This window comes from Equus przewalskii, chromosome 13 (genome assembly GCF_037783145.1).
Source record: "Equus przewalskii isolate Varuska chromosome 13, EquPr2, whole genome shotgun sequence".
Taxonomy (NCBI): Eukaryota; Metazoa; Chordata; class Mammalia; order Perissodactyla; family Equidae; genus Equus; species Equus przewalskii.
This window is the reverse complement of record NC_091843.1, coordinates 11754538-11778181: the sequence shown is the minus strand read 5'-3', so window position 1 is coordinate 11778181 and position 23644 is coordinate 11754538. Positions and strand designations below refer to the sequence as shown.

The 23644-nt window shown below is 42.8% G+C and overlaps 1 protein-coding gene across 23 annotated transcripts in view; it reads left to right on the top strand.

Annotated features, from left to right (window-relative positions):
* Positions 1–23644, top strand: part of TENM2 (teneurin transmembrane protein 2) — a 1162025-nt gene that overhangs the window by 1086085 nt on the left and 52296 nt on the right. For 14 of the 23 annotated variants that reach the window (XM_070569063.1, XM_070569065.1, XM_070569064.1 and 11 more), the window contains 7 exons: positions 2141–2260; positions 5172–5433; positions 6199–6466; positions 12085–12228; positions 12663–12912; positions 19425–19445; positions 22408–22640. In XM_070569063.1, the coding sequence (XP_070425164.1) occupies positions 2141–2260; positions 5172–5433; positions 6199–6466; positions 12085–12228; positions 12663–12912; positions 19425–19445; positions 22408–22640 (1298 nt within the window). The remainder of the gene's footprint in view (positions 1–2140; positions 2261–5171; positions 5434–6198; positions 6467–12084; positions 12229–12662; positions 12913–19424; positions 19446–22407; positions 22641–23644) is intronic. The other 9 variants (XM_070569066.1, XM_070569083.1, XM_070569073.1 and 6 more) reach the window with 1 other exon arrangement.

Sequence of the window (23644 nt, the reverse complement as noted above, 5' to 3'; positions counted from 1 at the left end):
CTGAAGCTTTGACGGCAGCAATAAATAGCACCACCCAGTTGAGCCCACACTCCAGCAGGTCGGCATGGATACATAATTCAGAAACAGCAAAATGTTACTCCGAGACATAGGTTGAAGTTCACAAGCATGTGAATTTCAGTGCATTATCGTCTGACAAATAATGAAGGACAAAGCTGGGAGTGAAAAAGAACTAAACTCAAGACTTCTAAGAAGGCGTTTCCCCTAGATAATGGCATACAAAAATAACTAAAATGCCTTGACTCCACCACTATAATTTATAGAGCAGATCTCACTATCTAGATAATGTGATAATTGTTACACATCAATAATCATAAATAGAAATGAACTGATAGCATGTCTTAGCTGAATCTTTTCTGCAAATTGACTGCCTAGAAATGATAGGCAGCCAGCAGCAATGAAGAATTAGAAAAACAGAGGGCAGAAATCATAGACAACCCAGCTCCTTTTATTCCTGTGGAGCTCTGCAAAGTCTTATGCTATAGGAATGATTAAAAAGAACTAACAGTTGTATATAAAAGGAGGGGGGAAAACCCACTGTGAGGTGTAATCCCCATTTTGTTTTCTCATCACAAGCACTTCGTAGTTTGTGGTCATCAGCATACATCATTGATTTTAAAATAGTGTCTGGGAAGGCCTGAAAGAAATCTTAGTCTGAGCTAAGATAAGGAAACAGAATTGAACAAAAGAATTATTTTCATAAATGAGTTTTCTGCTTTCGAAAGACTCTGGCATTGTGGTTGGAACCAACTAAAAATGCGATTTGTTTGTTAGGCAGCCAGTAGCAGACAATTAGACCTGTCAGTGGAGCAGTCTAAACCCTCCTGAGACCATCACGGGGTTAGAGTTGAACAGCTGGGGGTATTGCTAATAAAAAGAGAGGTGCTTGGAGAAGGCATCCCTCCAGTTCTCAGGTCACCCTGGATTGCAGAAGTAAGTGCGTTCCAAAGATCGAGCAGCCTTGGACAAGATTCTGGCAAAGAACAGGTCAGCTTGATTCCCTAGTCCAGAAATTGGGAGTGTGTCCAGGAACCTGGAAGCCTGAGAACCTTCACCAAATTGCCCGGTGGCTTGGAGGCCAACAATACAGCAGCGGGCCTGTCTGATAGGCTGGGGGCTCGGTGCAAAAATGGAACTTCTCATGAGACCATTTCTCCATGAAGTCAAGAGAATTCAGGAGAGAGGAGGCGTGTGCATTCTCTCTCCATGGATTTTGAGTAGAATATTGTGGCATCTCTATTGCTTTCTGAGATTTCCCAGAAGTGGTTGGTTGACTACTAGCATTTTGGGGAAATTTCTAGTTAGTGTAATCAATAGAGAGGGGAGCTTTCTCTGACAGTGGGAAAAAGCTGAGTGGGATTCCAAACCCCTCCCCTGTCCCCTGTCAAGATAGCAGGAATTTGATATAAGAGAAATATATAGTTACATGGAATCCAGAATCCAAGAGAGTTCTACCAGAAAAAAAAATCTCCAAAATATTCTTTTTCTCAGGCTGCCATGGATTGTGAGAAATTTTTCTCTTAAAGGGCAGCAAAAAAACAATGCAACTATGTGTCCCAGCCTCATAAAAAACCTCAGTGTGCTCCCCTCCGCTCCCTCTGACATCCCAGCCTGGAGGAGAAGAGTAACATTGCCTTCCTCCAAAGCCAAAATAGGAAATGAGCAGCCAGATAGGGAAGCTCTCACCCAAGTGTAATACTCTCTGTGCCAGGCTAAGGCACAAACATGAGTGATGAGGGGCAGCCCAAAGCTCGGGACAAGCAAAAGTCAAGCAATGTCAAGAAACAGAGTGAGGCCTGGGGCAGAGGGAATGTGCACAGCGGACTCCATTGCCCAGCGAATGACAGGAGATGCTGCCCATGGATTTCACCCCACCATGTCACCAATTCTGCTCCTCAGGGAAAGCAAGCATTGAGACCTCCCTTTTGCCTACACCTCTCTGAGAGGTATGATCATGTGAAGCCAGAAGTGAATGTTGAAGTCTTCTCCTTGCCTAAGCGACCAGCTGAGGAGGTGGGTGGGGGCCGGGAGGTGCAGTGGCAATAGGAAAGGGGACTCAACAACCCCCCTTGTCTCCTTGTTCTCCCATGAGTGGCTCAAAGACTTGTTTCTTTTCCTCTAGCTTGGTTTCTCTCATCCGAGGCCAAGTCGTAACTACAGATGGGACTCCCCTGGTTGGTGTGAACGTGTCTTTTGTCAAGTACCCAAAATACGGCTACACCATCACCCGCCAAGATGGCACGTAAGTCGCTTTGTGGGGCTTTACCTACTCAGGACCAAGGGTGCAGGCAAAGAGACAGATGGTGCTATTGGCTTAGAACCACGTGGCTCCCCTTGTGGACTGGAATGCCCACTAGGCCAGACCTCTACTGAGAATCCCCCCAGAGCTATTTATTGCTTTTTGGTATGGTATCAAAACTGAAAAATAAATAGAACGGCCAACCTATCCAGGGCTGCCGATAGCCATCCTCCTCCTTTTTCCATGTCAGGTATATGCTTTTCTGTGTGTGTGTGCGTGCGTGTGTGTGTGTGTGTGTGTGTGTGTGTGTGTGTGTGGGGGTGGGGCTGGGGGAGGTGGATTCTAGAAAGAGGGAGGGAAAGGTGCTCTTGGAAACTATTTTAAATCAAAGGCAGTGCAGGGTGAAAAGGATCCGCATGACATAGTGTCCTGTGGTGAACCCCTTCTGCTTTCATCTGTGGCTTTAGGAGTTGTGTCATTTTCGCTCCTGTTTTGAGGGGGTGGGATGTAATCAGAGAAGTCTAATTAAATACATTTAGCTGTCACCCTGCTGTGTAAAGGAGGCAACCTCTCCCTATTATCTTCTGATTGGAAACATGCGCCCATGCAGCCCCCACCAAGATGAAAGCTCTGTCATTTCCTTAATCCATTGGGCATGGAGTTAAAATTTTTTTAAAAAAATAGATAAGAAGAAAAGAAATCTATGGGAAGAGAAAAACACTCACCCATCCTGGGCTGAAAAAAAACCACAAACTATTGCATTCTATTCCAAACGAAAGAGGAGACTAAATCTGCTGTAAATCTTATGCAACAGTTTTTCTATAAAACTGGACTTTGGAAAACCATGGACCTATCATGTGGGTAAGAACTGTGATTCTTGCCCTTCTCTGGTGAAGAGTCCGGCCTTGTTTTTGAATGTCCTAAGGCAGCCTTGCAGGTGGTTTCATAAATTACAAGCCCGCGGTAGCCCTGTCCTCAGTCCCACCGCTGAAATCCGAAGGAGACATCTGATAGTTCACATGAAATTCTCAATATTCACTAAGTCTTGAAATCTCACTCATACATTTGTGTAGCTGAATCTAATTATTTTAAAGCACTGGGGCTGCGAATGTGTACCACACAGGCTTTGGCCCTTATTCATTCTTAGAAGCCAGTGTTCTGGCCCTATGAAGTCCTGTGACAACGCAAGAGGAGATTTCTGAGTGCTTGGCCTGCTGTCTGTCCCCACCTTATGCTGCGCCATCCCTCTCAGCTGCTTCCTGACTAATTATGGCCCAAATCCGCTTCCCAGATCATCTACCCAACCTCCTGGATCAGTGATTCTTCAGCTTATTCAGGTTGCAAAGCCATGGAAGTAACAGGATGTGTTGGGGAGTGGTCTGAGGAATCCCACAATCTGTCATATAGTGGTGTGTGCCACAGACATTAATGATTTGATTCTGCCACACCAACTAGGGATGATTTCACATTAAAACATTTGACTGTCTCCTGCATCCTATACAAAACCATCCCCAGCAGCATGCATGCCCAAAAATAAATCTATAAACAAATTAATGCAAGAAATATACTGTTGTACTGTGCATGCTCTGATATTCACCTTAATATTCAAGTGCTCAGTGTTCATTCATTTTAGGTTTATTAAAAAACACCAAAAGTGTCTCCAAAACCAGGTGAAGCCAATAGGTCCGTATTTTTTCACTGAGTTGTTACTATGATCTGGGAACTCTTGTCAGCTGCTGGGGATTCTGAAGTGGGCATGCACAGTTGAGTTCTGTGGAGGCATAAAGCTTACAATTGAAAGACTTCTCTCCACTAACCTCATTCTTTTCTGTTAATTGAGAAAGAAATACTATATTTTACTTTACTGCTAATACACCTCCGTGCAGCTCTTGAGGAACAGACAGGAATATAGTTTAAGAATAACTGTCAAAAATGTCAGAAACAGGGCTAAATGGGCTAAGGTGGTCAAAAGGTATAAACTTTCAGTTATAAATAAATAAGTCATGGGAATGTCACGTACTGCATGGTGACTATAGGTAATAATACGGTATTGCATATTGAAAAGTTGCTAAGAGAGTAGATCTTAAAAGTTCTCATCACAAGAAAAAAAATGTGTAATCATGTGTGGTGGTCAATGTTAACCGACTAGACTTGTTGTGGTGATCATTTCACAATATACACGAATATTGAATCATCGTGTCGTACACCTGAAACTAATATAATGTTATATGTCAGTTCTATCTCAAAAAAAAAGTTAAAGTTCTGTGAAACCAAAACAAAAATCAGAGACAGCACAGGTTGATGAGAAGAAAGCTTTAATAAGCCCCTCCCTATGTTCTAGCATTGTATCGTTGTAACTCCTCTATTTATTGGACACTTCTACTAGCCTCACACGACACTAAGTGTTTTACACCAGGGGTAGGGAAACATCTTCTATGTAAAGGGCCAGATAATAAATATTTTAGGCTTTGCATGCCATATGATTTCCGTTACAACTGCTCAGCTCTGCCATGACAGCACAAAAACAGCCGGAGAGGATAAGTACACGAATGGGCATGGCTGTGTTCCAGTAAAACACGTGGTGGGTGGATTGAGCTCATGGGCCTGGTTTGCTGACTCCTGCTGTATGCTCATCATGGTGTTTCATTCTCTCAGTCCCACAGTGAAGTCAGTATAATTACTCCCATTTCACAGATGAAGAAACTGGGGGTTCAGAGAGAGTTAGTAACTTGCCCACAGTCACACAACTAGTAAGTGGTAGAGTTTGGCTTCCAACCCAGCCCATCTGCCTCCAAAGCCCACCTTCCCCTGCATGCTCTGCCCCTCCCACCACCCTCAGGTGCGGAGGTCAGAACACTGCCCTTTGTGAAGGTGAGTTCACCCCTCTCAGTGAGCCCACTTACCCCCTCTCCAGGTTTGACCTGATCGCCAACGGAGGCGCCTCCTTGACCCTGCACTTTGAGCGAGCCCCATTCATGAGCCAGGAGCGCACCGTGTGGCTGCCGTGGAATAGCTTTTATGCCATGGACACCCTGGTGATGAAGACGGAGGAGAACTCCATCCCCAGCTGTGACCTCAGTGGCTTTGTCCGGCCAGACCCAATCATCATCTCCTCCCCTCTGTCCACCTTCTTCAGTGCTGCCCCTGCACAGAATCCCATCGTGCCTGAGACCCAGGTAGGAAGGGGAGGTACCAGGTAGGACTCTTAATATTCCCTGACCAAAACTGGCTGGCCAACTTCCTCCCACACGTGTCTCTCCTTGGGTGGGCCAGAAACTAATAGTAAGGGGGAGGGACAAAAAGTAGGAGCACAATAGAATTCATAGTCACTGAAGAGAAAACTGAATCTCCTCTGGACATTCCAGATGTTTCCCAAAAGTCGTTCAAGACTTTGGCAGTCACTGGAGCTTTTAATAAAATGAAAACAATATACATATGTGCAACCCACCTGCAAATTGCTTTTTATTCCTGTTAGTCACAGATACATGCTAAGAGGCGTATTAATGATCTACATCGGTGTTACGACAGAGGGCATATTACATTATTGCCTCCCTGTTGCTTTATACCAATTGTCAGTGGAAGTTGCAGGTTCATATAATTACAGCCTCTCGTGGCCTCCTTGCATGCAGCTGGCAATAAAGCCTGCTGTTCTTATTTACATCTTTTGCCAACAGTGCGGTTTTTAAAAAGAAACACAACAGTGACCAAGAATAATTATTAATCCAAAAATCATAACTTCAGCCCCTTCACTCCATGGTGTGGGATCAAGTTTTAGTGGTGGTGGTGGTTGTTTTCCTCGACCCTGCGAAGTGGTTCTTGGACCCCACATAAGGTACGATGCTTCTGTGAGGGTGGCAGCAGACAGGCAGTCTGAGGTGGCCAGCAGCCCACCTGCTGGGGTGCATGTGATGCAGTGTGTCTGCCACGTGTTTCCTTTCTAGGTTCTTCATGAAGAAATTGAGCTCCCCGGTTCCAACGTGAAGCTTCGCTACTTGAGCTCCCGGACGGCAGGCTACAAGTCACTGCTGAAGATCACCATGACCCAGTCCACGGTGCCCCTGAACCTCATCAAGGTCCATCTGATGGTAGCTGTAGAGGGGCACCTCTTCCAGAAGTCATTCCAGGCCTCTCCCAACCTAGCCTACACCTTCATCTGGGACAAGACAGATGCATACGGCCAAAGGGTGTATGGACTCTCTGATGCTGTTGGTATGTTTCGGTTTCAACCCCTTACTTATTCTTGGATTTAGTCATGCATTAATTCAACCAATATTAATTGACTTCCTAGTATGTGCCAAGCACCGTTCTAATAGATGGTGTCTAATAGAACAGTGGTCTTATTGATAGAGAAGAGCCCTCTTCCGTGGACCTTCTGTTCTAGTTGGGGATTGAGAAAACAAACACAGACTGGACAAGAAAATGTCAAGCAGTGGCAAGTGCTAGTAAGAAAATAAAAATAAGAGATATAGGGGAGACGGACAACTGCAAGTAGGCATTCAGGGAAGGTTCCTCAGCGGGTGACATTTAAGCAGAGACATGAATGACAAGAAGGAACCATGAGAAAATTGGGAAAAGAGCATTCTTTCCCTGGCAGAGAAAGAAGAGTGAGGTACGTTTGAAGGACAAAGGCCAGTATGGCTGGAATGTAGTGGACAAGGAGAGTATTTGAGAGTGGGGAGGAAGGTGGGCAGGGGTTAGATCATGTTCGTTTCCATGTTGCAAACAGCACAGAATGCACCATGAGAATCAGGAAATCGAGGTAGAGGCCATCTGGAAGCCACATGCTCTGTTTCAGGCTTTGCCTTTGAGGGAATCACATGATTCTCCACTTCTGAAAGACACTGTATGAGAAGAGTCCTATCCTTCTCAGTCTTTGAAGGGTTGTGAGCTGTGGATTAATATCAACCAACCCAGTTTATTTTCCTACTTGTAGAAAGCCGTCTGGAATTAATTAAAATCCAGAATCCTGTATTTTCACCACCAATAGGCTTGTGATTTTCAATAATTGTAATAAGTTACTAAAATAAGAAACCAGCAAACTCAGAAATCTTCACTATGATTGGCAGCCAATATTTATCAGACACTCCCTTTGTGCAGAGCGTTGTGCTAAATCCTTTGTCTTGGGTAACCTCTCAATAACTTATCAAGTAGGCGCTCTCATAATCCCCATTGTGCCGATGAGACAGGAGAGAGAGGGCAACTAAATTGCCCAAAGTCATGCACCTAGCAGGTTACACAAGCCCAGGATATAGCCTACTGGTCTGCGTCATCAGCGAGTGGAGTTACTAACTTAATAAAGATAAGTTACTGGAGTAACTAGTGCATTTAATATAAACATGGCTAGTCAAAAAAATGATAGGCTTTTGCCAATATCAAAATGATAACCAACATCAAAAAGTAGACTGAATATTATAATGCACCCCCACGTACTCCAGCTTCTGCCATTATCGACTCATGATGAATCTTGGTTTTTCCATACCCTCATCCACGCCCCTGCTTCCTATATTTTTCTGAAGCAAGTTCCAAACATCACATCATTTCATCCATAATATTTCAGAATGTATCTCTAAAAAGCACTTTAAAAGCATAACAACAATATCATTATCACAACAAAAAACAATTTCTTAATCTCATCAAATAGCCCATCATTGTTCAATATTTTGATGGTATTATGAATATCATAAATAGTAGTACTTTATCTGTTTGAATCAGAATCCAAATAAGATCTATCTTTTGTAATTGGTTGATTCCTCTTACCTTTTCTTAATATATGGTTTTTTCCCCTTCTATCTCTAGCTTTTTTTTTTTAAGTTTTATTATTTATTTGTTAAAGAGACTGTGTTGTTTGCCTGTAGAAATTCCCCATAGTCTGGTTTGTTTCCTGGTGGCACACCTGGGCTTGTTGAACATAGTCCTCTGTTCTGTATCTCCTGTAGAGTAATAGTTGGATCTTGAGGTTGTCTCTGATTCAGGTTTGATTTTTTTTAGTGTATAGAGACTTTTTTTATTGAGGTGCAATTGACATACAACATTATATTAGTTTAGGTTCACAACATAATGATTCCATATTTGATTCCATATATTCCTGTGAAATGATCACCACAATAAATCTAGTTAACATCCATCCCCTTACATAGTTACAAAATTTTTTCTTGTGGTAAGAATGTTTAAGATCTACTCTCTTAGCAACTTTCAAATATGCAATAGAGTATTATTAACTATAGTTGCCATGCTGTACATTATATCCCCATGATTTATTTATTTTATAACTGGAAGTTTGTACTTTTGACTCCCTTCACCCGTTTTTGTCCACCACCCACCCCTGTCTCTGGCAGCCACCAATCTGTTCTCTTTATCTATGAGCTTTTTTTTTAGACTCTACATATAAGTGAGATCATACAATATTTCTCTGACTTAGTTCACTTAGCATAACGCATTGAGGTCTATCCATTTTGTCACAAATGGCAAGATTTCCTTCTTTTTATGGCTGAATAATATTCCACTGTGGTATGTATATGTGTATATACATAGAACAACTTCTTTATCTTTCATCCGTTGATGGACACTTAGGTTGTTTCAATATCTTGGCAGTTGTAAATAACGCTGCAATGAATATGGGGGTGCATATATCATTTTGAGTTAATGTTTTCTTTTTCTTCAGATAGATATTCAGAAGTGGAATAGCTAGATCATATGGTAGTTCTATTTTTAATTTTTTGAGGAACCTCCATAGTGTTTTCCATAGTGACTGCACCAATTTCCCACCAACAGTGCACGAGAGTTCCCTTTTCTCCACGTCTTCACCAACACCTGTTATTTCTTATCCTTTTGATAATAGCCATTCTAACAGGTCTAAGGAGACATCTCATTGTGGGTTTTTTTTTTAAAGATTGGCACCTGAGCTAACAAGTGTTGCCAATCTTCTTTTCTTTTTTCTGCTTTTTCTCCCCAAATCCCCCCAGTACATAGTTGTATATTTTAGTTGTGGGTCCTTCTAGTTGTGGCATGTGGGATGCCACCTCAGCATGGCTTGATGAGTGGTGCCATGTCCGCGTCCAGGATCTAAACCAGTGAAACCCTGGACCGACGCAACAGAGCACGCGAACTTAACCACTGGGCCACGGGGCTGGCCCCTCATTGTGGTTTTGATTTGCATTTCCCCGATGATTAGTGATGTAGAGCATCTTTTCATGTGCCTGTGGACCTTCTGTATGTGTTCTTTGGAAAAATGTCTATTTAGATCCTCTGCCCATTTTTAATTGAATTGTTTGTTTGCTCTCAAGTTGTTTGAGTTCTTTATGCATTTTGAATATGAATGCCTTATCAGATATATGACTTGCAAATATTTTCTTCCATTTAGTAGGTTGCCTTTTCATTTTGTTGATAGTTTTCTTTGCTGTGCAGAAGCTTTTTCATTTGATGTGGTCCCATTTGATGATTTTTGGTTTTGTTGCCTTTATTTTTGACATCAAATCCAAAAAATCATCACCAAGACCAATGTCAAGGAGCTTACCACCTTTTTCTCCTAGGAGTTTTATGGTTTCAAGTCTTATGTTCAAGTCTTTAATCCATTGTGAGTTAATTTTTGCGTATGGTGCAAGATAGTGGTCCAGTTTCATTCTTTTGGATATGGCTGTCCAGTTTTCTCACTACCATTTATTGAAGAAACTTTCCTTTCCTCATCGTTCACTCTTGACTCCTTTGTCATAAATTAATGGACCATATATGTGTGAGTTTATTTCTGGGCTCTCTATTCTATTCCATTGATCTATGTGTCTGTTTTTGTGCAATACCATACTGTTTTGATTACTATAGCTTTGTAATATAGTTTGAAATCAGGGAGCATCATGCCTCCAGCTTTGTTCTTCTTTCTCAAGATTGCTTTGGCTATTTTGGGTCTTTTGTAGTTCCATACAAATTTTAGGACTGTTTGTTCTGTTTCTGTGAAAAATGCCATTGGAATTTTGGTAAGAATTGCATTGAATCTGTAGATTGCTTTGGCTAGTATGGACATTTTAACAATGTTAATTCTTCCAATACTTAAGCATGGAATATCTTTCCATTTATTTGTGTCTTCTCCAATTTCTTTCATCAGTGTCTTATAGTTTTCAGTGTACAGATCTTTCACCTTCTTGATTAAATTTATTCCTAGGTATGTGATTCTTTTATCTATTTTAAGCAGGACAACTTGGTAGGTGGGCTCTCTTCTTCCCTCAGGAGTTACCTGATGTCAGCCTGTCTCTCCTTTGGCGATTTCAGCAGCTACTGATGCTCATTGCCTAGATCCATTAGGTCATTAGAGATTGCAAAATGATATTTTAATTCTATCATTGCTTATTCCTTTATTAGCTAGCATACTTTTACATAGAGATACTTTCTCATTAACTACTTGGTTATTTGAGGTACCGTTCAAACAAGAAAGGATAAATGCTTAATTCTTTCCCTTTATTTACTAGTTTCAATATATTAAGTTGATTTTCTAATATCCTCTAATGATGGCAAATTAATGTTTTTTTACATGCCATTATGAGCTCATAGAATGAAATGTATCTAATATGCTTCAATCCATTGAACTTATTATCTTTACTAAGAGTCCAGCTGTCCCCTCTATGGTCAGCCAGAGCCCCTTCAAGCCAACTCCCAAATTCCTTCAACATGGCCCTGGAAGATTTTGATTCCTTCTTTGCTATCAGGTGTGATAAAATGACCTGGTCTCATCTTGCTCATTTCTTGCTCCAGCCATTTCTTCAAGGAGCCCTGATTCCTTTTAATGAGAAATAATATTTCAAAGCCACAAGCCAGGCACTAGCAATTCTCATTGCTACCAAGTTGGTCGTGGTTTCTTGGAATTTTCAGAGGACAAGCTAGGAAATACATGGTGTTTTTTTAAAGACAAAATGTATCTTCCGTTCATATCGACACTCCTATATCTCAGGATTTAAAAGAAGCTGCAGAGAATCCCCAAAGGTGACACACGTAGTTAAGGATTTAATGTAGTAGGAACAGCAATAACAGCAATGCCTCATATTTCTAAAGCAGAGTTCCAATTAAAAATGTATGGCATCTCGGCGTTTTGTCTCATCTGTCCTTACCACATCTGCCTGAGAAATTGAGGCTTCACTTGCTCCGTTTTGACCTGGGGGAAATGTGAGCTAGAGCAGAGTTAGGATAGAGTCCTTCATCTCCTGCCTCTCCCCCCAATTTGTCCATGTGGCAAACGCAGGATTTTTACAGCTTGTGGATTCTGTTCCCAGTGAACTGCCTCGTAATTGGCAGGCTGTGTCCCCATGCCTCCTCGCCTACCACTCTTTGGGATCCTGAGTGAACATACAAGGTGCCTTAACTTATCACAAGCTGTTGCCTCCAGAATCTTCTTGTAAATGAGCCGCTAAGCTTCCCTAGGCATTTCTCCTAGTGAGTGAACATAAATAACCCAAAATATAACAAATGCCTGCGATGAACAGCAGGCTGAGAGAAGCAGTCTCCTGTCCATCTCAAAAGGAGAGTTTTATTCGGTTTTTGAATGATTCTTCTCCTCCCTCCACGTCACTGGCGTCATTTTTGAAAGCCAGCTGTTCACTGGAAAGGTCTTGCCATCCCCACGGAGTACTACTGTGTAAAGCTTCAAGGTTGAGTTCAGCCTGAAATCTGACTTTAATATTGTGTGGAATCACAAGGAGAAAGCAATCAGCCCGTCTCCCTGAGTGAGTTTTTGGAACAGAATGTGTATTACCGCAAGCACGTGTTTCTCGTTCCTGCTGGAGAGCTCTGGAATAATCAAGGAAACTCTTGTCTCCCGCTCTGCCCCACCCCTTTTTATCTTTCAGTGTCTGTTGGGTTTGAATATGAGACTTGCCCCAGTCTAATCCTGTGGGAGAAAAGGACAGCCCTCCTCCAGGGATTTGAGCTGGATCCTTCCAACCTTGGTGGCTGGTCCCTGGATAAACATCACATCCTCAATGTTAAAAGTGGTATGTGAGCACATTTCCTTTCCCAAAGACAGCGGAGTCTCTCCTCTGAAACCTTCTCTCTAGCCCTGACATTTAAGTGGTAGGCCCTAGCCTTACCTTAGCTATTTTTCATCAAATGCCCAAAATACTCATAGGTTTTCCCACCTTCTCCTTTTAAATGTGAAAGAATGTTAGGCTGGTTTTCCCAGACGTTCCGCCTTAGTGTACCTCACAATTGTTCTTCAATTATCTCTACAAATGTTATCTTACCAACTACCATAGCCTTGGGGTTTCCCATCCCATTACAGTTCTCTCAGCATTGTGAGGAAATGGGGGAGCTCCCCAAAGGTTTTCTACTGTTTCTCTTCTCCCTCTCACTTCCCCGCAATCTGGGTAGGCCAATAGAAATGTTTTCCCTGGAGGGCTGCAGTAACCACCCCCATTACCACCCCCAGGAATCCTACACAAGGGCACTGGGGAGAACCAGTTTCTGACCCAGCAGCCTGCCATCATCACCAGCATCATGGGCAATGGCCGCCGCCGGAGCATTTCCTGTCCCAGCTGCAATGGCCTCGCCGAAGGCAACAAGCTGTTGGCCCCAGTAGCTCTGGCCGTTGGAATTGATGGGAGCCTCTTCGTTGGTGACTTCAATTACATTAGGCGCATCTTTCCCTCTCGAAACGTGACCAGCATCTTGGAGTTACGGTAAGTGGCTGCACAGAAAACCTTCTTTTGCTCTATTTTTCCCATTGCTCCAAAGCTTCGCTGGGTAAATGGTGGCTGCATTTGGGGTTCTCCAGAGAATATATTGGTGAATGTATACTATGTGACAGGGACTATCTGACTAGGGGGGAAAAATAGTGGGAATAAGCAAAACCCTCCTCGGTGTGTTTGTGATCTGATAGGGAACTTCAGACCAAATTATGTGGACAAATAAAAAATAATCATTTCAAGTAGCAGTAAATGCTTTAAGGAAAATCTAACAGGGTAAGAAATAGAGACTTTGGTGGGTGGGGGAAGAGTGATAAAGAAGATACATAGGATAAAGTAGTCAGAGAACTCTCTCATACTAGGTGACATTTGAGATGGGACCTGAATGATGAGGTCAGCCATGTACAGATCTGGGGAAAAGTATTCCAGGCAGAAAGAAGATGTGCAAAAGCCCTAATATCAGCAGATAATCTGGTTTATTTAAGGGATTGATAGAAGTCCAATATGGCTGGGAGGTGGTGAGCTCAGGGGAGAGTGTCTCAGAGGACGTCAGAAAGGTAGGTAGGGGACCAATGCTTCAGGGTCTTACTGACCATGTTGACAAGTATAAATCATATTCTTATTGCAACAGACAGTCACTGGAGTTTGAGGTAGGAAGTGGGATGGAGTGACACCATCTGATTTGCATTTTTTCAAAGATGATTCTGGCTATTGTGTGGAGAATGGACCATAGGTTTGCAAGAGTGGAGGCAGAAAAACCCAAAGGGAGGCTGTAGCCATTGACCAGGATTTGGGTTATGGTGATGTGGACTAGGATGGTGGCAGGGCACATGAGGAAGTGTTCCAAATGGGATACATTTATAAATATTCTGAACTGGGATATGTTATCAGAGGTAAATCTGATAGGGATTGTTGATACGTCAGATGCAAGGAATGGAAAAAAAGACAGAGAAGAATCAAGAGTGATGCCTAGGATTTTGAGATGCATTACTGAGTGGATGGTGGTGCCTTCTGAAGCAGCCTCAGGTACTACATGAAGGACTTGGAAGAAGCTGTAGGTTGCACTTGCATTTTAGTGTGTTTAAGGCCCCATCTTGGAGAGATAACAGTGATCTAACCACCGGCAAGTGCTGCTGAGTAATCTTGGGAGCCGAGACTGTGCCAGGCACTGGGAGGGGCAAAAAGAGAGAAGAAAACCCCAGCTCCACCCTAAGAAGTTTGCACCCTCAGTGAGCCAGTGGGCATTTACTGAGCATGATGGTGAGCCAAGCCTATGTTGGGCTCTGAGGGTCCAAAAGGTGATGAAACCATTTGAGGGTGAGAGATGGGCACCCCCGGGAAAGTAAAGGCAATTCTAGCTGAGTGAGTAGAAGAACCAACAACCAACCATCATGGAAACAGAGGAGGAGGCCATGGGATGGAGTAAGAGGGTAATAACCAAAAGATGAACAATGAGGGGAAGAGGAAGGCAAAATGGAAGAGGCTGGATCATCCTCAAGCTGTCAAACTGACAGTCAGACAAACCTCTTTTCCTAGAGCTCTCCAACTAGGTCCCCTTCCCAAGATGTTTACTTCCTTCTTCATCCTAGGAGAGTCATCATCTTCTCGAGCATCCTGTGGACAATGGAGAGCCATGGGAGGAGGCAGGGAAGGGGCGGAGGTAGCATTCTGTTTTCCCCCCCCCCGAGGGTCGTATTTTTTAATCGGATGTTTGTAAGCCTCCACATCTGCCCTTACTTCTTTGTCACCGCTCTTCCTGCTCAGAGTCAAATCAGCACTTGCCTGCTACATTCCCACCTCCAAACCTTGACTCATGCTGCTTGCTATACTTGAAATACCGTCTCTATCTCATCACATCCATCTTTGAAGGCCTCCTCTTCCATGAAGCCCAATCTCCCTAGCAAAAATAATTCTCACCCTCCTCTGGGTCATGTAACTGTAATTGGTCACATAAGTTGACACCATTTACTGCCTTGTTTTTCAGTTATTTCTGTGTGAGTCTTTAGGGCCCTGGTGTGTGAACTTCTGTAGAGCAGACACCTTTGGCAGCTTTGTCCCTTGATGCCTAGAGCAGTACCTGGTCCACACCGGGGGCTCAAGACACATTACTTGAGTTAAAGGAGACACAGACCAATGTCCTCCCTTTTGTTGGAATTTGTCCTTGATGCCATGTCTCTCAAGTTGTAGAGGCCACAACATCAATGGTATGAGCTAAGGGCCCACTCAGAGTGAGCCACACCACGCCCACATGGTAACACGGAGAACAACTGGAAGGAGTGGAACTACCAATTTCCCTCGATAGCTGTGTGATTTTTTTTTTAACCGCCTTTGGACTTGTTCTTGCTTTCATCAGCCAGGTATCCAGAGACGATGAGAAGTTAAGCTTTTATAAGAACAGTGGTTTGATTCTTCTTTTCTTCCCACTGCGTACTTGAAAACAAAGGGCTGTCAATCCCCTCTCTTCAAAACAGTAACCAGCAGAGGGAGGGAGGGGGGCGGTAGGGACCTGTCTTGCTTATGTCTTTTCTCTATTGTGAGTTGGCAGCTGAATGATTCAATTTCGGGAGTTAGTGCCCATCCCGATCTCGCTTACCCACCCCAGAACTCAGCCTCTGAATCAGAATTTTATTTCAATGTCTCCATGGTCCTTTCACTATCCTTCTCTTTTCTTCCTTGTTTTGCCTATCCGAAACACAGAGGGGCAGAGGTCTACGCACTTCCGATGCTAGACAAAGCCTTCTTCTTAGGTAAAATGGTTATTGCCTGTATGCTTCGATTCCACCAGCATTCAAAATATTTTCAACACCTACTTCTCCAAAAAGCCTGATATCCCACCTGTAGTAGCCCATTTCCCTTTTTATAACTGTCACTCTCTCCAGGTAGTCCTTGGAAAACCCGAGCCCTATGGAGGAAAGTAAATTTGTCAGTCACTAACATCTTAGGGTAAATTTCTGTCATAGAAAAATCTTTCGTTCCTCCCCAATTTGAGAATATCTTAGGAATCGGACCCCAAATAAGGCAGGAAATGATACGGATGGGACAGTGTCTCTCTGCCTTTTCTTAACTTGGCCCCTTTTGATAAACATAAGAATCTCACACTTAACATAATTTTGAAATTCTAAACTTTTTTATTTTCCAAATATAAAATTATACCGTGATATTAAATATGCTTTTTTCCAACTAAAGCACTTTTCTATGCTGAGATTTTGATGGTGCTGTTGGGGTGGGTCAGCGGCATCATCGCATCAGGGAAGATCAGGCAACGAAATCGTTCAGCCCAAATGTGTTAGTACTGAAGAGGGAACAGATGCAAGAAAGTGGGAGCCTAGGAACAAGGGTGTGGACAACAGAAATTGGAAGTAATCTTCACCAAAGATAAGCTTTGCCTGAGAGTTTTCACCAGGACAGACCCTGCTTGATGCCAATGTTGAATGGAAGAGAGGATTATGCGATTCCAGTTAGAGAGCAATGCTTTCCCTAGGTGCTCAGGGTATAAACATAGAAGTCAGGAAACAAAATATGCCACAGCATCCCACCCAGAATAATAATATCAACAATATCCCCATAAGATCTGGACAGTTCTTGGCACTGTTTTCAAAGCTCTTTTTCCAAAGACAAATCTAGGTTTCATGGAGCCTGACTCTTACACAATTTCTAAAAGAAACTGAATATTATTTAGGATGAGAAAAGAAACCAAAACAAATTACAAATTTTGAAAAGCAGACAGTTAGTGCAAACATCACAAAATCCAGAAAAATGACTCCTAAAATTTTTTATTAATTCAGTACTGTTACACTTTCATGATACTTGTTTTCCTACACTTTTTGGCTGCGTCCTCTTTGATCATCTAGTAACACGACAGTGATTTTATAACATCATTATCTATGGAAAGAATAGAGAGATATTCAGGCTTTCCTCCAGTATAGCTGGCCAAAATTTGATTCAGATTATTGATAAATTAGAAAATGTTCTTTCATGTTCACAACTGATTATTGGTGATGTCATGAAAATTGTTAGAGCTATAAAATTTGGGAAAAGTTTATCAAGTTTCCTTCATAGTATTTCTGGGCATTTCAGGTTTTCTTGTGCCATGAATAATCTAAATATTCTTTGAATTGATGCTCCTTAACCAGTTTGCTGTTGATGTCTTGGTAATGGTGAAATATGGCTTCCACACTGGGCATTCCACTTCCTCTAAAGATACTAGCTGAATCAGAACAATAGGGCAGGAGCCTTCCTGAAAGCCATTCCTACACCAGAATGACTAGCAATAATCTAACTGGATGGTGAAAGGACTACATACGAGCTACATAAGCACATCCCCCTAAAACTGAATTACATGTTTAGTATGTATCCCAACTCACTTCTCTTTAGTTAGGACTAAAACAAACAAAAAAAATGGCCATTCTAACTCCACCCTATTCTTTGGCACAGAGGGAGTTAGAATGGAAAGAGACAACAGTCTCAGCTGACTGTGATTCTGAGCAGAACATGAGGGATTGGAACTAGTCCAAGGCAGGGTCTGCTGAGCACTAAGGGAAGCAGCCTCATTCCTTCCTCCTGTCACTCAAGAACCCATTTCCCCAGCCCTTATTCTCTCCAGGGCTCTCTGCTAAGAATCAGCAGAATGGAGATGAGTAAGTCATGTCTATATTTTCTTACTTACTTCCATTCACAACAAAGTTAGGAAGACAAGCACACACACATAAATCACAAGACAGCCTGAGGAGAGCTCTGCAAGACAAGCCGAGAATGCTTGGAGAGACCCTGAAGGCTTCGCAGAGGAGTCATTGAGACTCCACAGTGTGAAGAGCTAATCTACCTCAATTCTTGAGTTTGAGATGCCACTTTTTGCTCGAAGGTTATGCCTAAGAGGGTTGGTATTATTGAGGCCATGGACACAAAGCCTAGGGCCTGTCCCTTTTAAGTAGGGCACCTGTGCTTATCTACACAAACTGACTCAATAATGCTGTTATTTTGGTTTGTTGCCTGCTAAGCACCCACCCGTTTTAATGGCCCTGGACTGGAATAGCAATACCCTCAGCCTTTCTCCAAAGCTCATATCCATATGATCATTGGGACTCTGCACTCTGGGTGACTCGGTCCCCCACCCTGGCCTTCTCCTTCCTCCAACATAGATATTCTATTAATCAACTTAAAGCAGACGTTCTTAGGAAAGAAGTAGGTCAGGTCTGCAGACCCAAATCCCATCCAGTCTTTTCACAAAATCTTGACTAAAAAAAGTGGAATTGATATTGCAATAATTAAGAGCCAAATATGACTACCACTGGTGGCAGATAACATTTCACTTTCATTAAGCAATATAAAATAGACGCGAGAATTCCCGGCTGCCACCCTGACACACCAGGCTTTGCAGAATGAATCTTAAATTGCACTATGTCAGTCAGAGCTCAGGAGTTATCAGCATCATTTAATTAACTTTTTTTTTTTTTTGCAAAAACTAACACATTGGAATAAAATATAAAAATGTAATCCCTGTGCAAACCCATCACTAATGATGGCCCCCGGCAGAGGCCCGAGCTGCACCCAAGCAGGAATCAGGGCATTAAACCCTCTTTGTCCCTTCTCTGAAGACTCCTCTCTCAGCCAGAAGGTAAAGAGGGGTCAGGGGCTCCTTCCACCTTGGCCTAGAAGCCTCAGGAATGGGGAGCTGTTCTCTTTACATGAGGCTCCTGGGTCTTACTTCTTCTCCCTATTGTTGATAACTTTCAGCCACTTTCCTGTTGAAATTGACATGTATTTTTGTTCTTAAAAGAACAGCAAAACTTTTACCACTTTTCCAAAAAGGAATGGTAACTGGAGTCTTTGGCTCCAATTACGAGAGGATGTTATTATCTATGAATTTCATTTATGAGTGTTATCTGTAAGAAAGAATGCAGACTTGGGGTCCCACACATGCACGTGAGATGGGAAGAAGGAAGGTGGCATGAAGCAGGGATAGGAAATGGGTCAGATTCTCAGGGTTCCACAGAGCATTTGCCAGCCTGCCATTGAATCATACTGACTCTGCACCAATGGCTAATAGGTGGCACAGGTGTCACCAGGCTCCCTCCCACATCCAGGGCAGACATCACAAATGAGTTACAGCACTCTTTAGAGCTGAGCTTGAATTTGGTTTCAAAATCCCCTACTCTCACTCTCCCAGCAGCCATTCCCAATCAATCGGTGTTAGGACTCAAGAGGTAACCTATTTGCCATCCCTTCATAGCCAGAAGACCTGTTGCTACCTGTGTCATGTGACTGCCACATTGCTGGTCAAAGAATTCAAGCATTCTTATCTAGATTTTCCAACGGCTGGGAGGAGTCCAAAATCAGGGGTGCTCCCCAAGTCATTGAGCCAGGAGCTGTCAGCTAGAAGGGAGAAAAAGAAAAAGACTGCCTTTTGGGGGCCCCTTTATACAAGAAACAAAAATGTTATGTTTGCTTTATCATCAATTCTTCAGCTAACTGTTTGTTCTTTTTCCTTCTGTTTTCTTTCTATAAAGAAATAAAGAGTTTAAACATAGGTAAGACGAAAAACTCTTTCCTGTATAATTTGATATGGTTCGTTTGCTTCCTTGTGTTTGCTTTTTGTTTTGTGCTTCTTGTGTAATGTTGTATATTTTTATGTACCAAATATAGTAACTTTTTTATGTGCTAATTGTGTGTTGTGGATACGATAAGCTTTAGCAATTATGAAATGCAGTCAAAAAGCAACCAAATAAGCTGACAGTAATTAGAATTTCCGGGAGATGCAAGTGCAAGATAATGAACCCTCAGTGAACTTTTATCCCGACTGCTCAGTGCGGTCCATAATTGGGCTAAACAGTCGAGGCAAACTTCTGGCTTTTGTAAATGCTGGACTGGGTTCACAAAAGCTTTAATGAACTGGAAACGGGTCAAAAACTCATTTTCAACTCATTAATGATTTTTTTCCCTGGATATATGGTCATTTGAAAAAAAAAAAAAAACAACAACTTAATTGCCAATCTGCTGGTCAGAATGAATCCAGCAGTCAGATGCTTTGGGAATTTTCGTGGAATTAAATCATTTTTAGGTAGTATGAAGGGTGTAGACCAAGTACTTTTTGTCTAAATAGGCTTTGTTACTCAGTTGCTCCATGGTTATCATTTTAAAAACATACAGGTACACTCCATATATATATAACTGTACAACACGCATGTCTGTGCATATGGCTCTGGGGAGCTTCTCATTACAAAGTTAGGAAAACTCCAGGTCGCCCTAGGTTGCACTGAAAAGGAAGAAAAGCGACTTTATTTTTATTTGGAAGAGGAGAAAAGCAAAGCAATATATTTTAATACTCAAGGGAATGTTTCTCCTCACTCCTTGAGATGAAACTTGAATAGGGCTTCTTCATGATATCGGGTCTAAATTAGACAGAGTGGCGTCAAGTTGTACAAGATCATCAAAGCCAGTGGAAAAGCCATGCATAGGAGGAGTCCTCTGCCTCCTTTTTCTCAGGTACCCCCAAATTGGCTGGTTATAGGCACCCCAATTGAACCAAATTTAAAAAAAAGAATCCACAATGCCCTGGGAAGACAACCCCCTCCAAACTCACAGCCCATTTGACCTTCATCATAGCCACAGATGTGGAAGCATGGCTGTCCACCTCCCTGAGCTTCGCTACAAGAATCTTGGTTGAAATGAGTATGAGGCCGTGGGGAAGAATGGGCCCCCAGCAAGAACTGACCCACACCCTCAACTGTCTGCTCTTCTGCCAGAGATTTTGAAAAGGCTCCTTGAATTAGGCTCCCTAGAAAGTCCAAAATTAATTATCTTGCTCATAGATAGGCACAGATGTGCAATGCCCTGATCCTTCTGTTGATCATGCCAGCTACTGTTCGTTCAGTAACAAAGTACAGCATCTAATTAAAAAGTGGCATGAATTTCCCCCTTTCTACTCCAATTTCTTTTGCATATATGGATATTCTCTAAAGACTTACTAGCCAAAAAAGGAAGAAGAAAGAAGGAAGGAAAGGAAGGAAACTCAGGTGGCATACTCTTTCAAACTACTTCTCTAGGCTGGATTTTAGAAAGACCTTGATTTCTACTTTAATTATGTGTCTTAATGGCAACCTGAAGAGAAGCTGGAATTAAAGATGGTCTCGATTCACAAATTGTTCCTAAAAATAGCTTCCCAGTTCTTTTCTTTCTTAAATCCAAGAAGAACCCAAATGGTGGTATTTTAATTAGTAATTTACCGGTGAACATGTACAGGACAAATGCATCTAACATTATAATGATGGCCCTCACCATCCCTTTGCCTCTCCCAGCCCCTCTTCCCATCATTCCAAACTATGATTGAGAAATAACAGGGGAAAAAAAGGCCTGTGCTTATTTTAGGCATGTTGCACCAAAACCTAGTCTACCACGCTGGGGCAGAGAGGCATCACTACTTGCATCCGAAGGTAGAGATTTTAATAACCAGTATGAAGAACAGCACAAGCACCCATTCTGGTCTCAACTTCCAACCAGTGGCAGACACTGAAAAGGAAGGAACTGTAGGTTTGGAGCCAAAAGGGATGTGAGCAATGATCTGATTTGATTTCTTCGTTACCCAGATAAGGAATCTAGAACCCAAGATGACCGAAAGACTTACCTAAGGTCACCAGCTGGGTCAGAGTTGAGTTGAGAGTTTCCTGTGTCTTAGTCCTGAGCCGAGTCTACAGATCTCATCCTGTCCTAGTCAGCAACACACAGGACAGCTCGACACATGGCAGAGAAAGAGGTCCAGGTCTCTGAGGCTTGATGCCTTCCTAATGCATTTCTCGCGCACAGAGGTATTGATCTCCTAGGGTGGCTTGGGGCCTGGGCAGATCTTGTGATCTCACCACTACCTAAGATTTGAAAACTGCATCTCCTCCCTCAGTAATTCAGATTCTGGATGTGATATCAGCAAGACATCACATTTCTTCACACGAAATGCCGACTTTATTCATATCCACATGAGAAATAATAGAGAACATCTGAGGCTGAGGACTGAAGAGCTCCCCATTACAAAGTTAGGAAAACTCCAGGTTGGCCCAGTGTTAACGATGTAGTGCCCTGGAGGCATTGAGGAAGCATAGACTGCAAAGAGAACACTGTCACATGGAAGTGTTCCTCAGTCACCCTTGAAAACATATTAAAGCCACAAGGGGAAATCAAGGAGCTGACACACACAACACAAACACCAAAGCAGGACCAGAGTGGGATCTTTCATGCCGGCTATATGAAGTAATGGTATTTTAGCATGATGGGAAGTGATGAATTCTATGACAGTGTGAGGAGCTGAAGTCCAATTAGAAGTAGCTGAGAGCCGTGATATGTTAGAACACTAAGTTATTATGTTAGATTCTTTCCAGTTCACTAAAGTGGAAAGACGCTAGAGATGGTAAGAGTCTTGGCAGGACTTTTGTCATCTCTTTGATCCAGTAGGCCAGCTGCATAGCCCCCTTCTCATTCCTCTTTGTGCTTCTTCTACTAAAGCAACAACCCGGCACACAAGTACTATTTGGCAGTGGACCCCGTGTCCGGCTCTCTCTACGTGTCTGACACCAATAGTCGGCGAATCTACCGCGTCAAGTCTCTGAGTGGAGCTAAAGACTTAGCTGGGAATTCGGAAGTCGTGGCAGGGACTGGAGAGCAATGCTTGCCCTTTGATGAAGCCCGCTGCGGGGATGGAGGGAAGGCTGTGGACGCAACCCTTATGAGCCCTCGAGGTAAAGGCTGCAAAGGAAGAAACCTCTGCCCCAGCTGGAGCTTGCCACAAGCTTGGCTTTCTTCTTACTGGCACTGAACACAGCCCAGCAGTCCCAAACCCAGCTTCCCCTAGAATAACTTAACTCTGATAGGTCGCTTTGCTGTGTGGGTGTCTAAAAAAAACTTATTTATTTGAAGTAAACTTCATCACCCACATATGCCACAAATGGAAAGTGGGATGGATTGCTCCTGGAGATTTCTGACTGCTGCCAGTCACGGAGAGTCAGAAGGAAATGTGAGCTCCATGAGCCAGAGTGCCAGCTGTGTGGGCTGGAGACCGAACAAAGCCCAGCGGGGGGCCTCCGACCACTCCCAGATGTTCTTGTTAGACTATAGTGGATATAAAGCCTAAAGCATAGTGCTTGACATTTTGTAAATGCCCGATAAATGGTAGCAATTAAGAATGGTATAATTTCCAAGGGTCTGCGATTGTGGGGGAGGGGTTCTTAGAATGGATGGGTGTCTGTCTGAAAAGGGTTAAAAACACAAAAGGTTAAGAACCAATCATTTGAGGATCCGATTCCTGTTCACATCTTTAGCTACCAGGAAAGCAGCCAGCAGGATGGATTCAGGATGAGGAGCCTTGAGCTTGGGCACTGGGGCAAAGATACAAAAGAAACAGAAGCCACCATCTTCATTTTACCAGGGGACTGCTGGGACTGGCGTTCTCCCAGGGCACTTACATGCTGAGTGGAGTCAAGGCTTAATTGGGAATGCTTCCTGGGGCAAACATTTTGAATTGGGAGTTTGTGACCACAAGAATCCTTGTTTCTCAACCTCGTTGTTGCAATCAGTTGTGAAGGGTATTCAAGTAATTTAGTACCAATAATTTTTCAAGCAATGAACTAGGGAAATAAAGAGCAGATGCAAAGTTATTTCCCCATTCATTCATCTGCAGCCTTGGTTTATTTGCAGTCCAAGGTTCTTCAGTTGGGTAGTAACAGAGCCAGCACACCAGGAATTA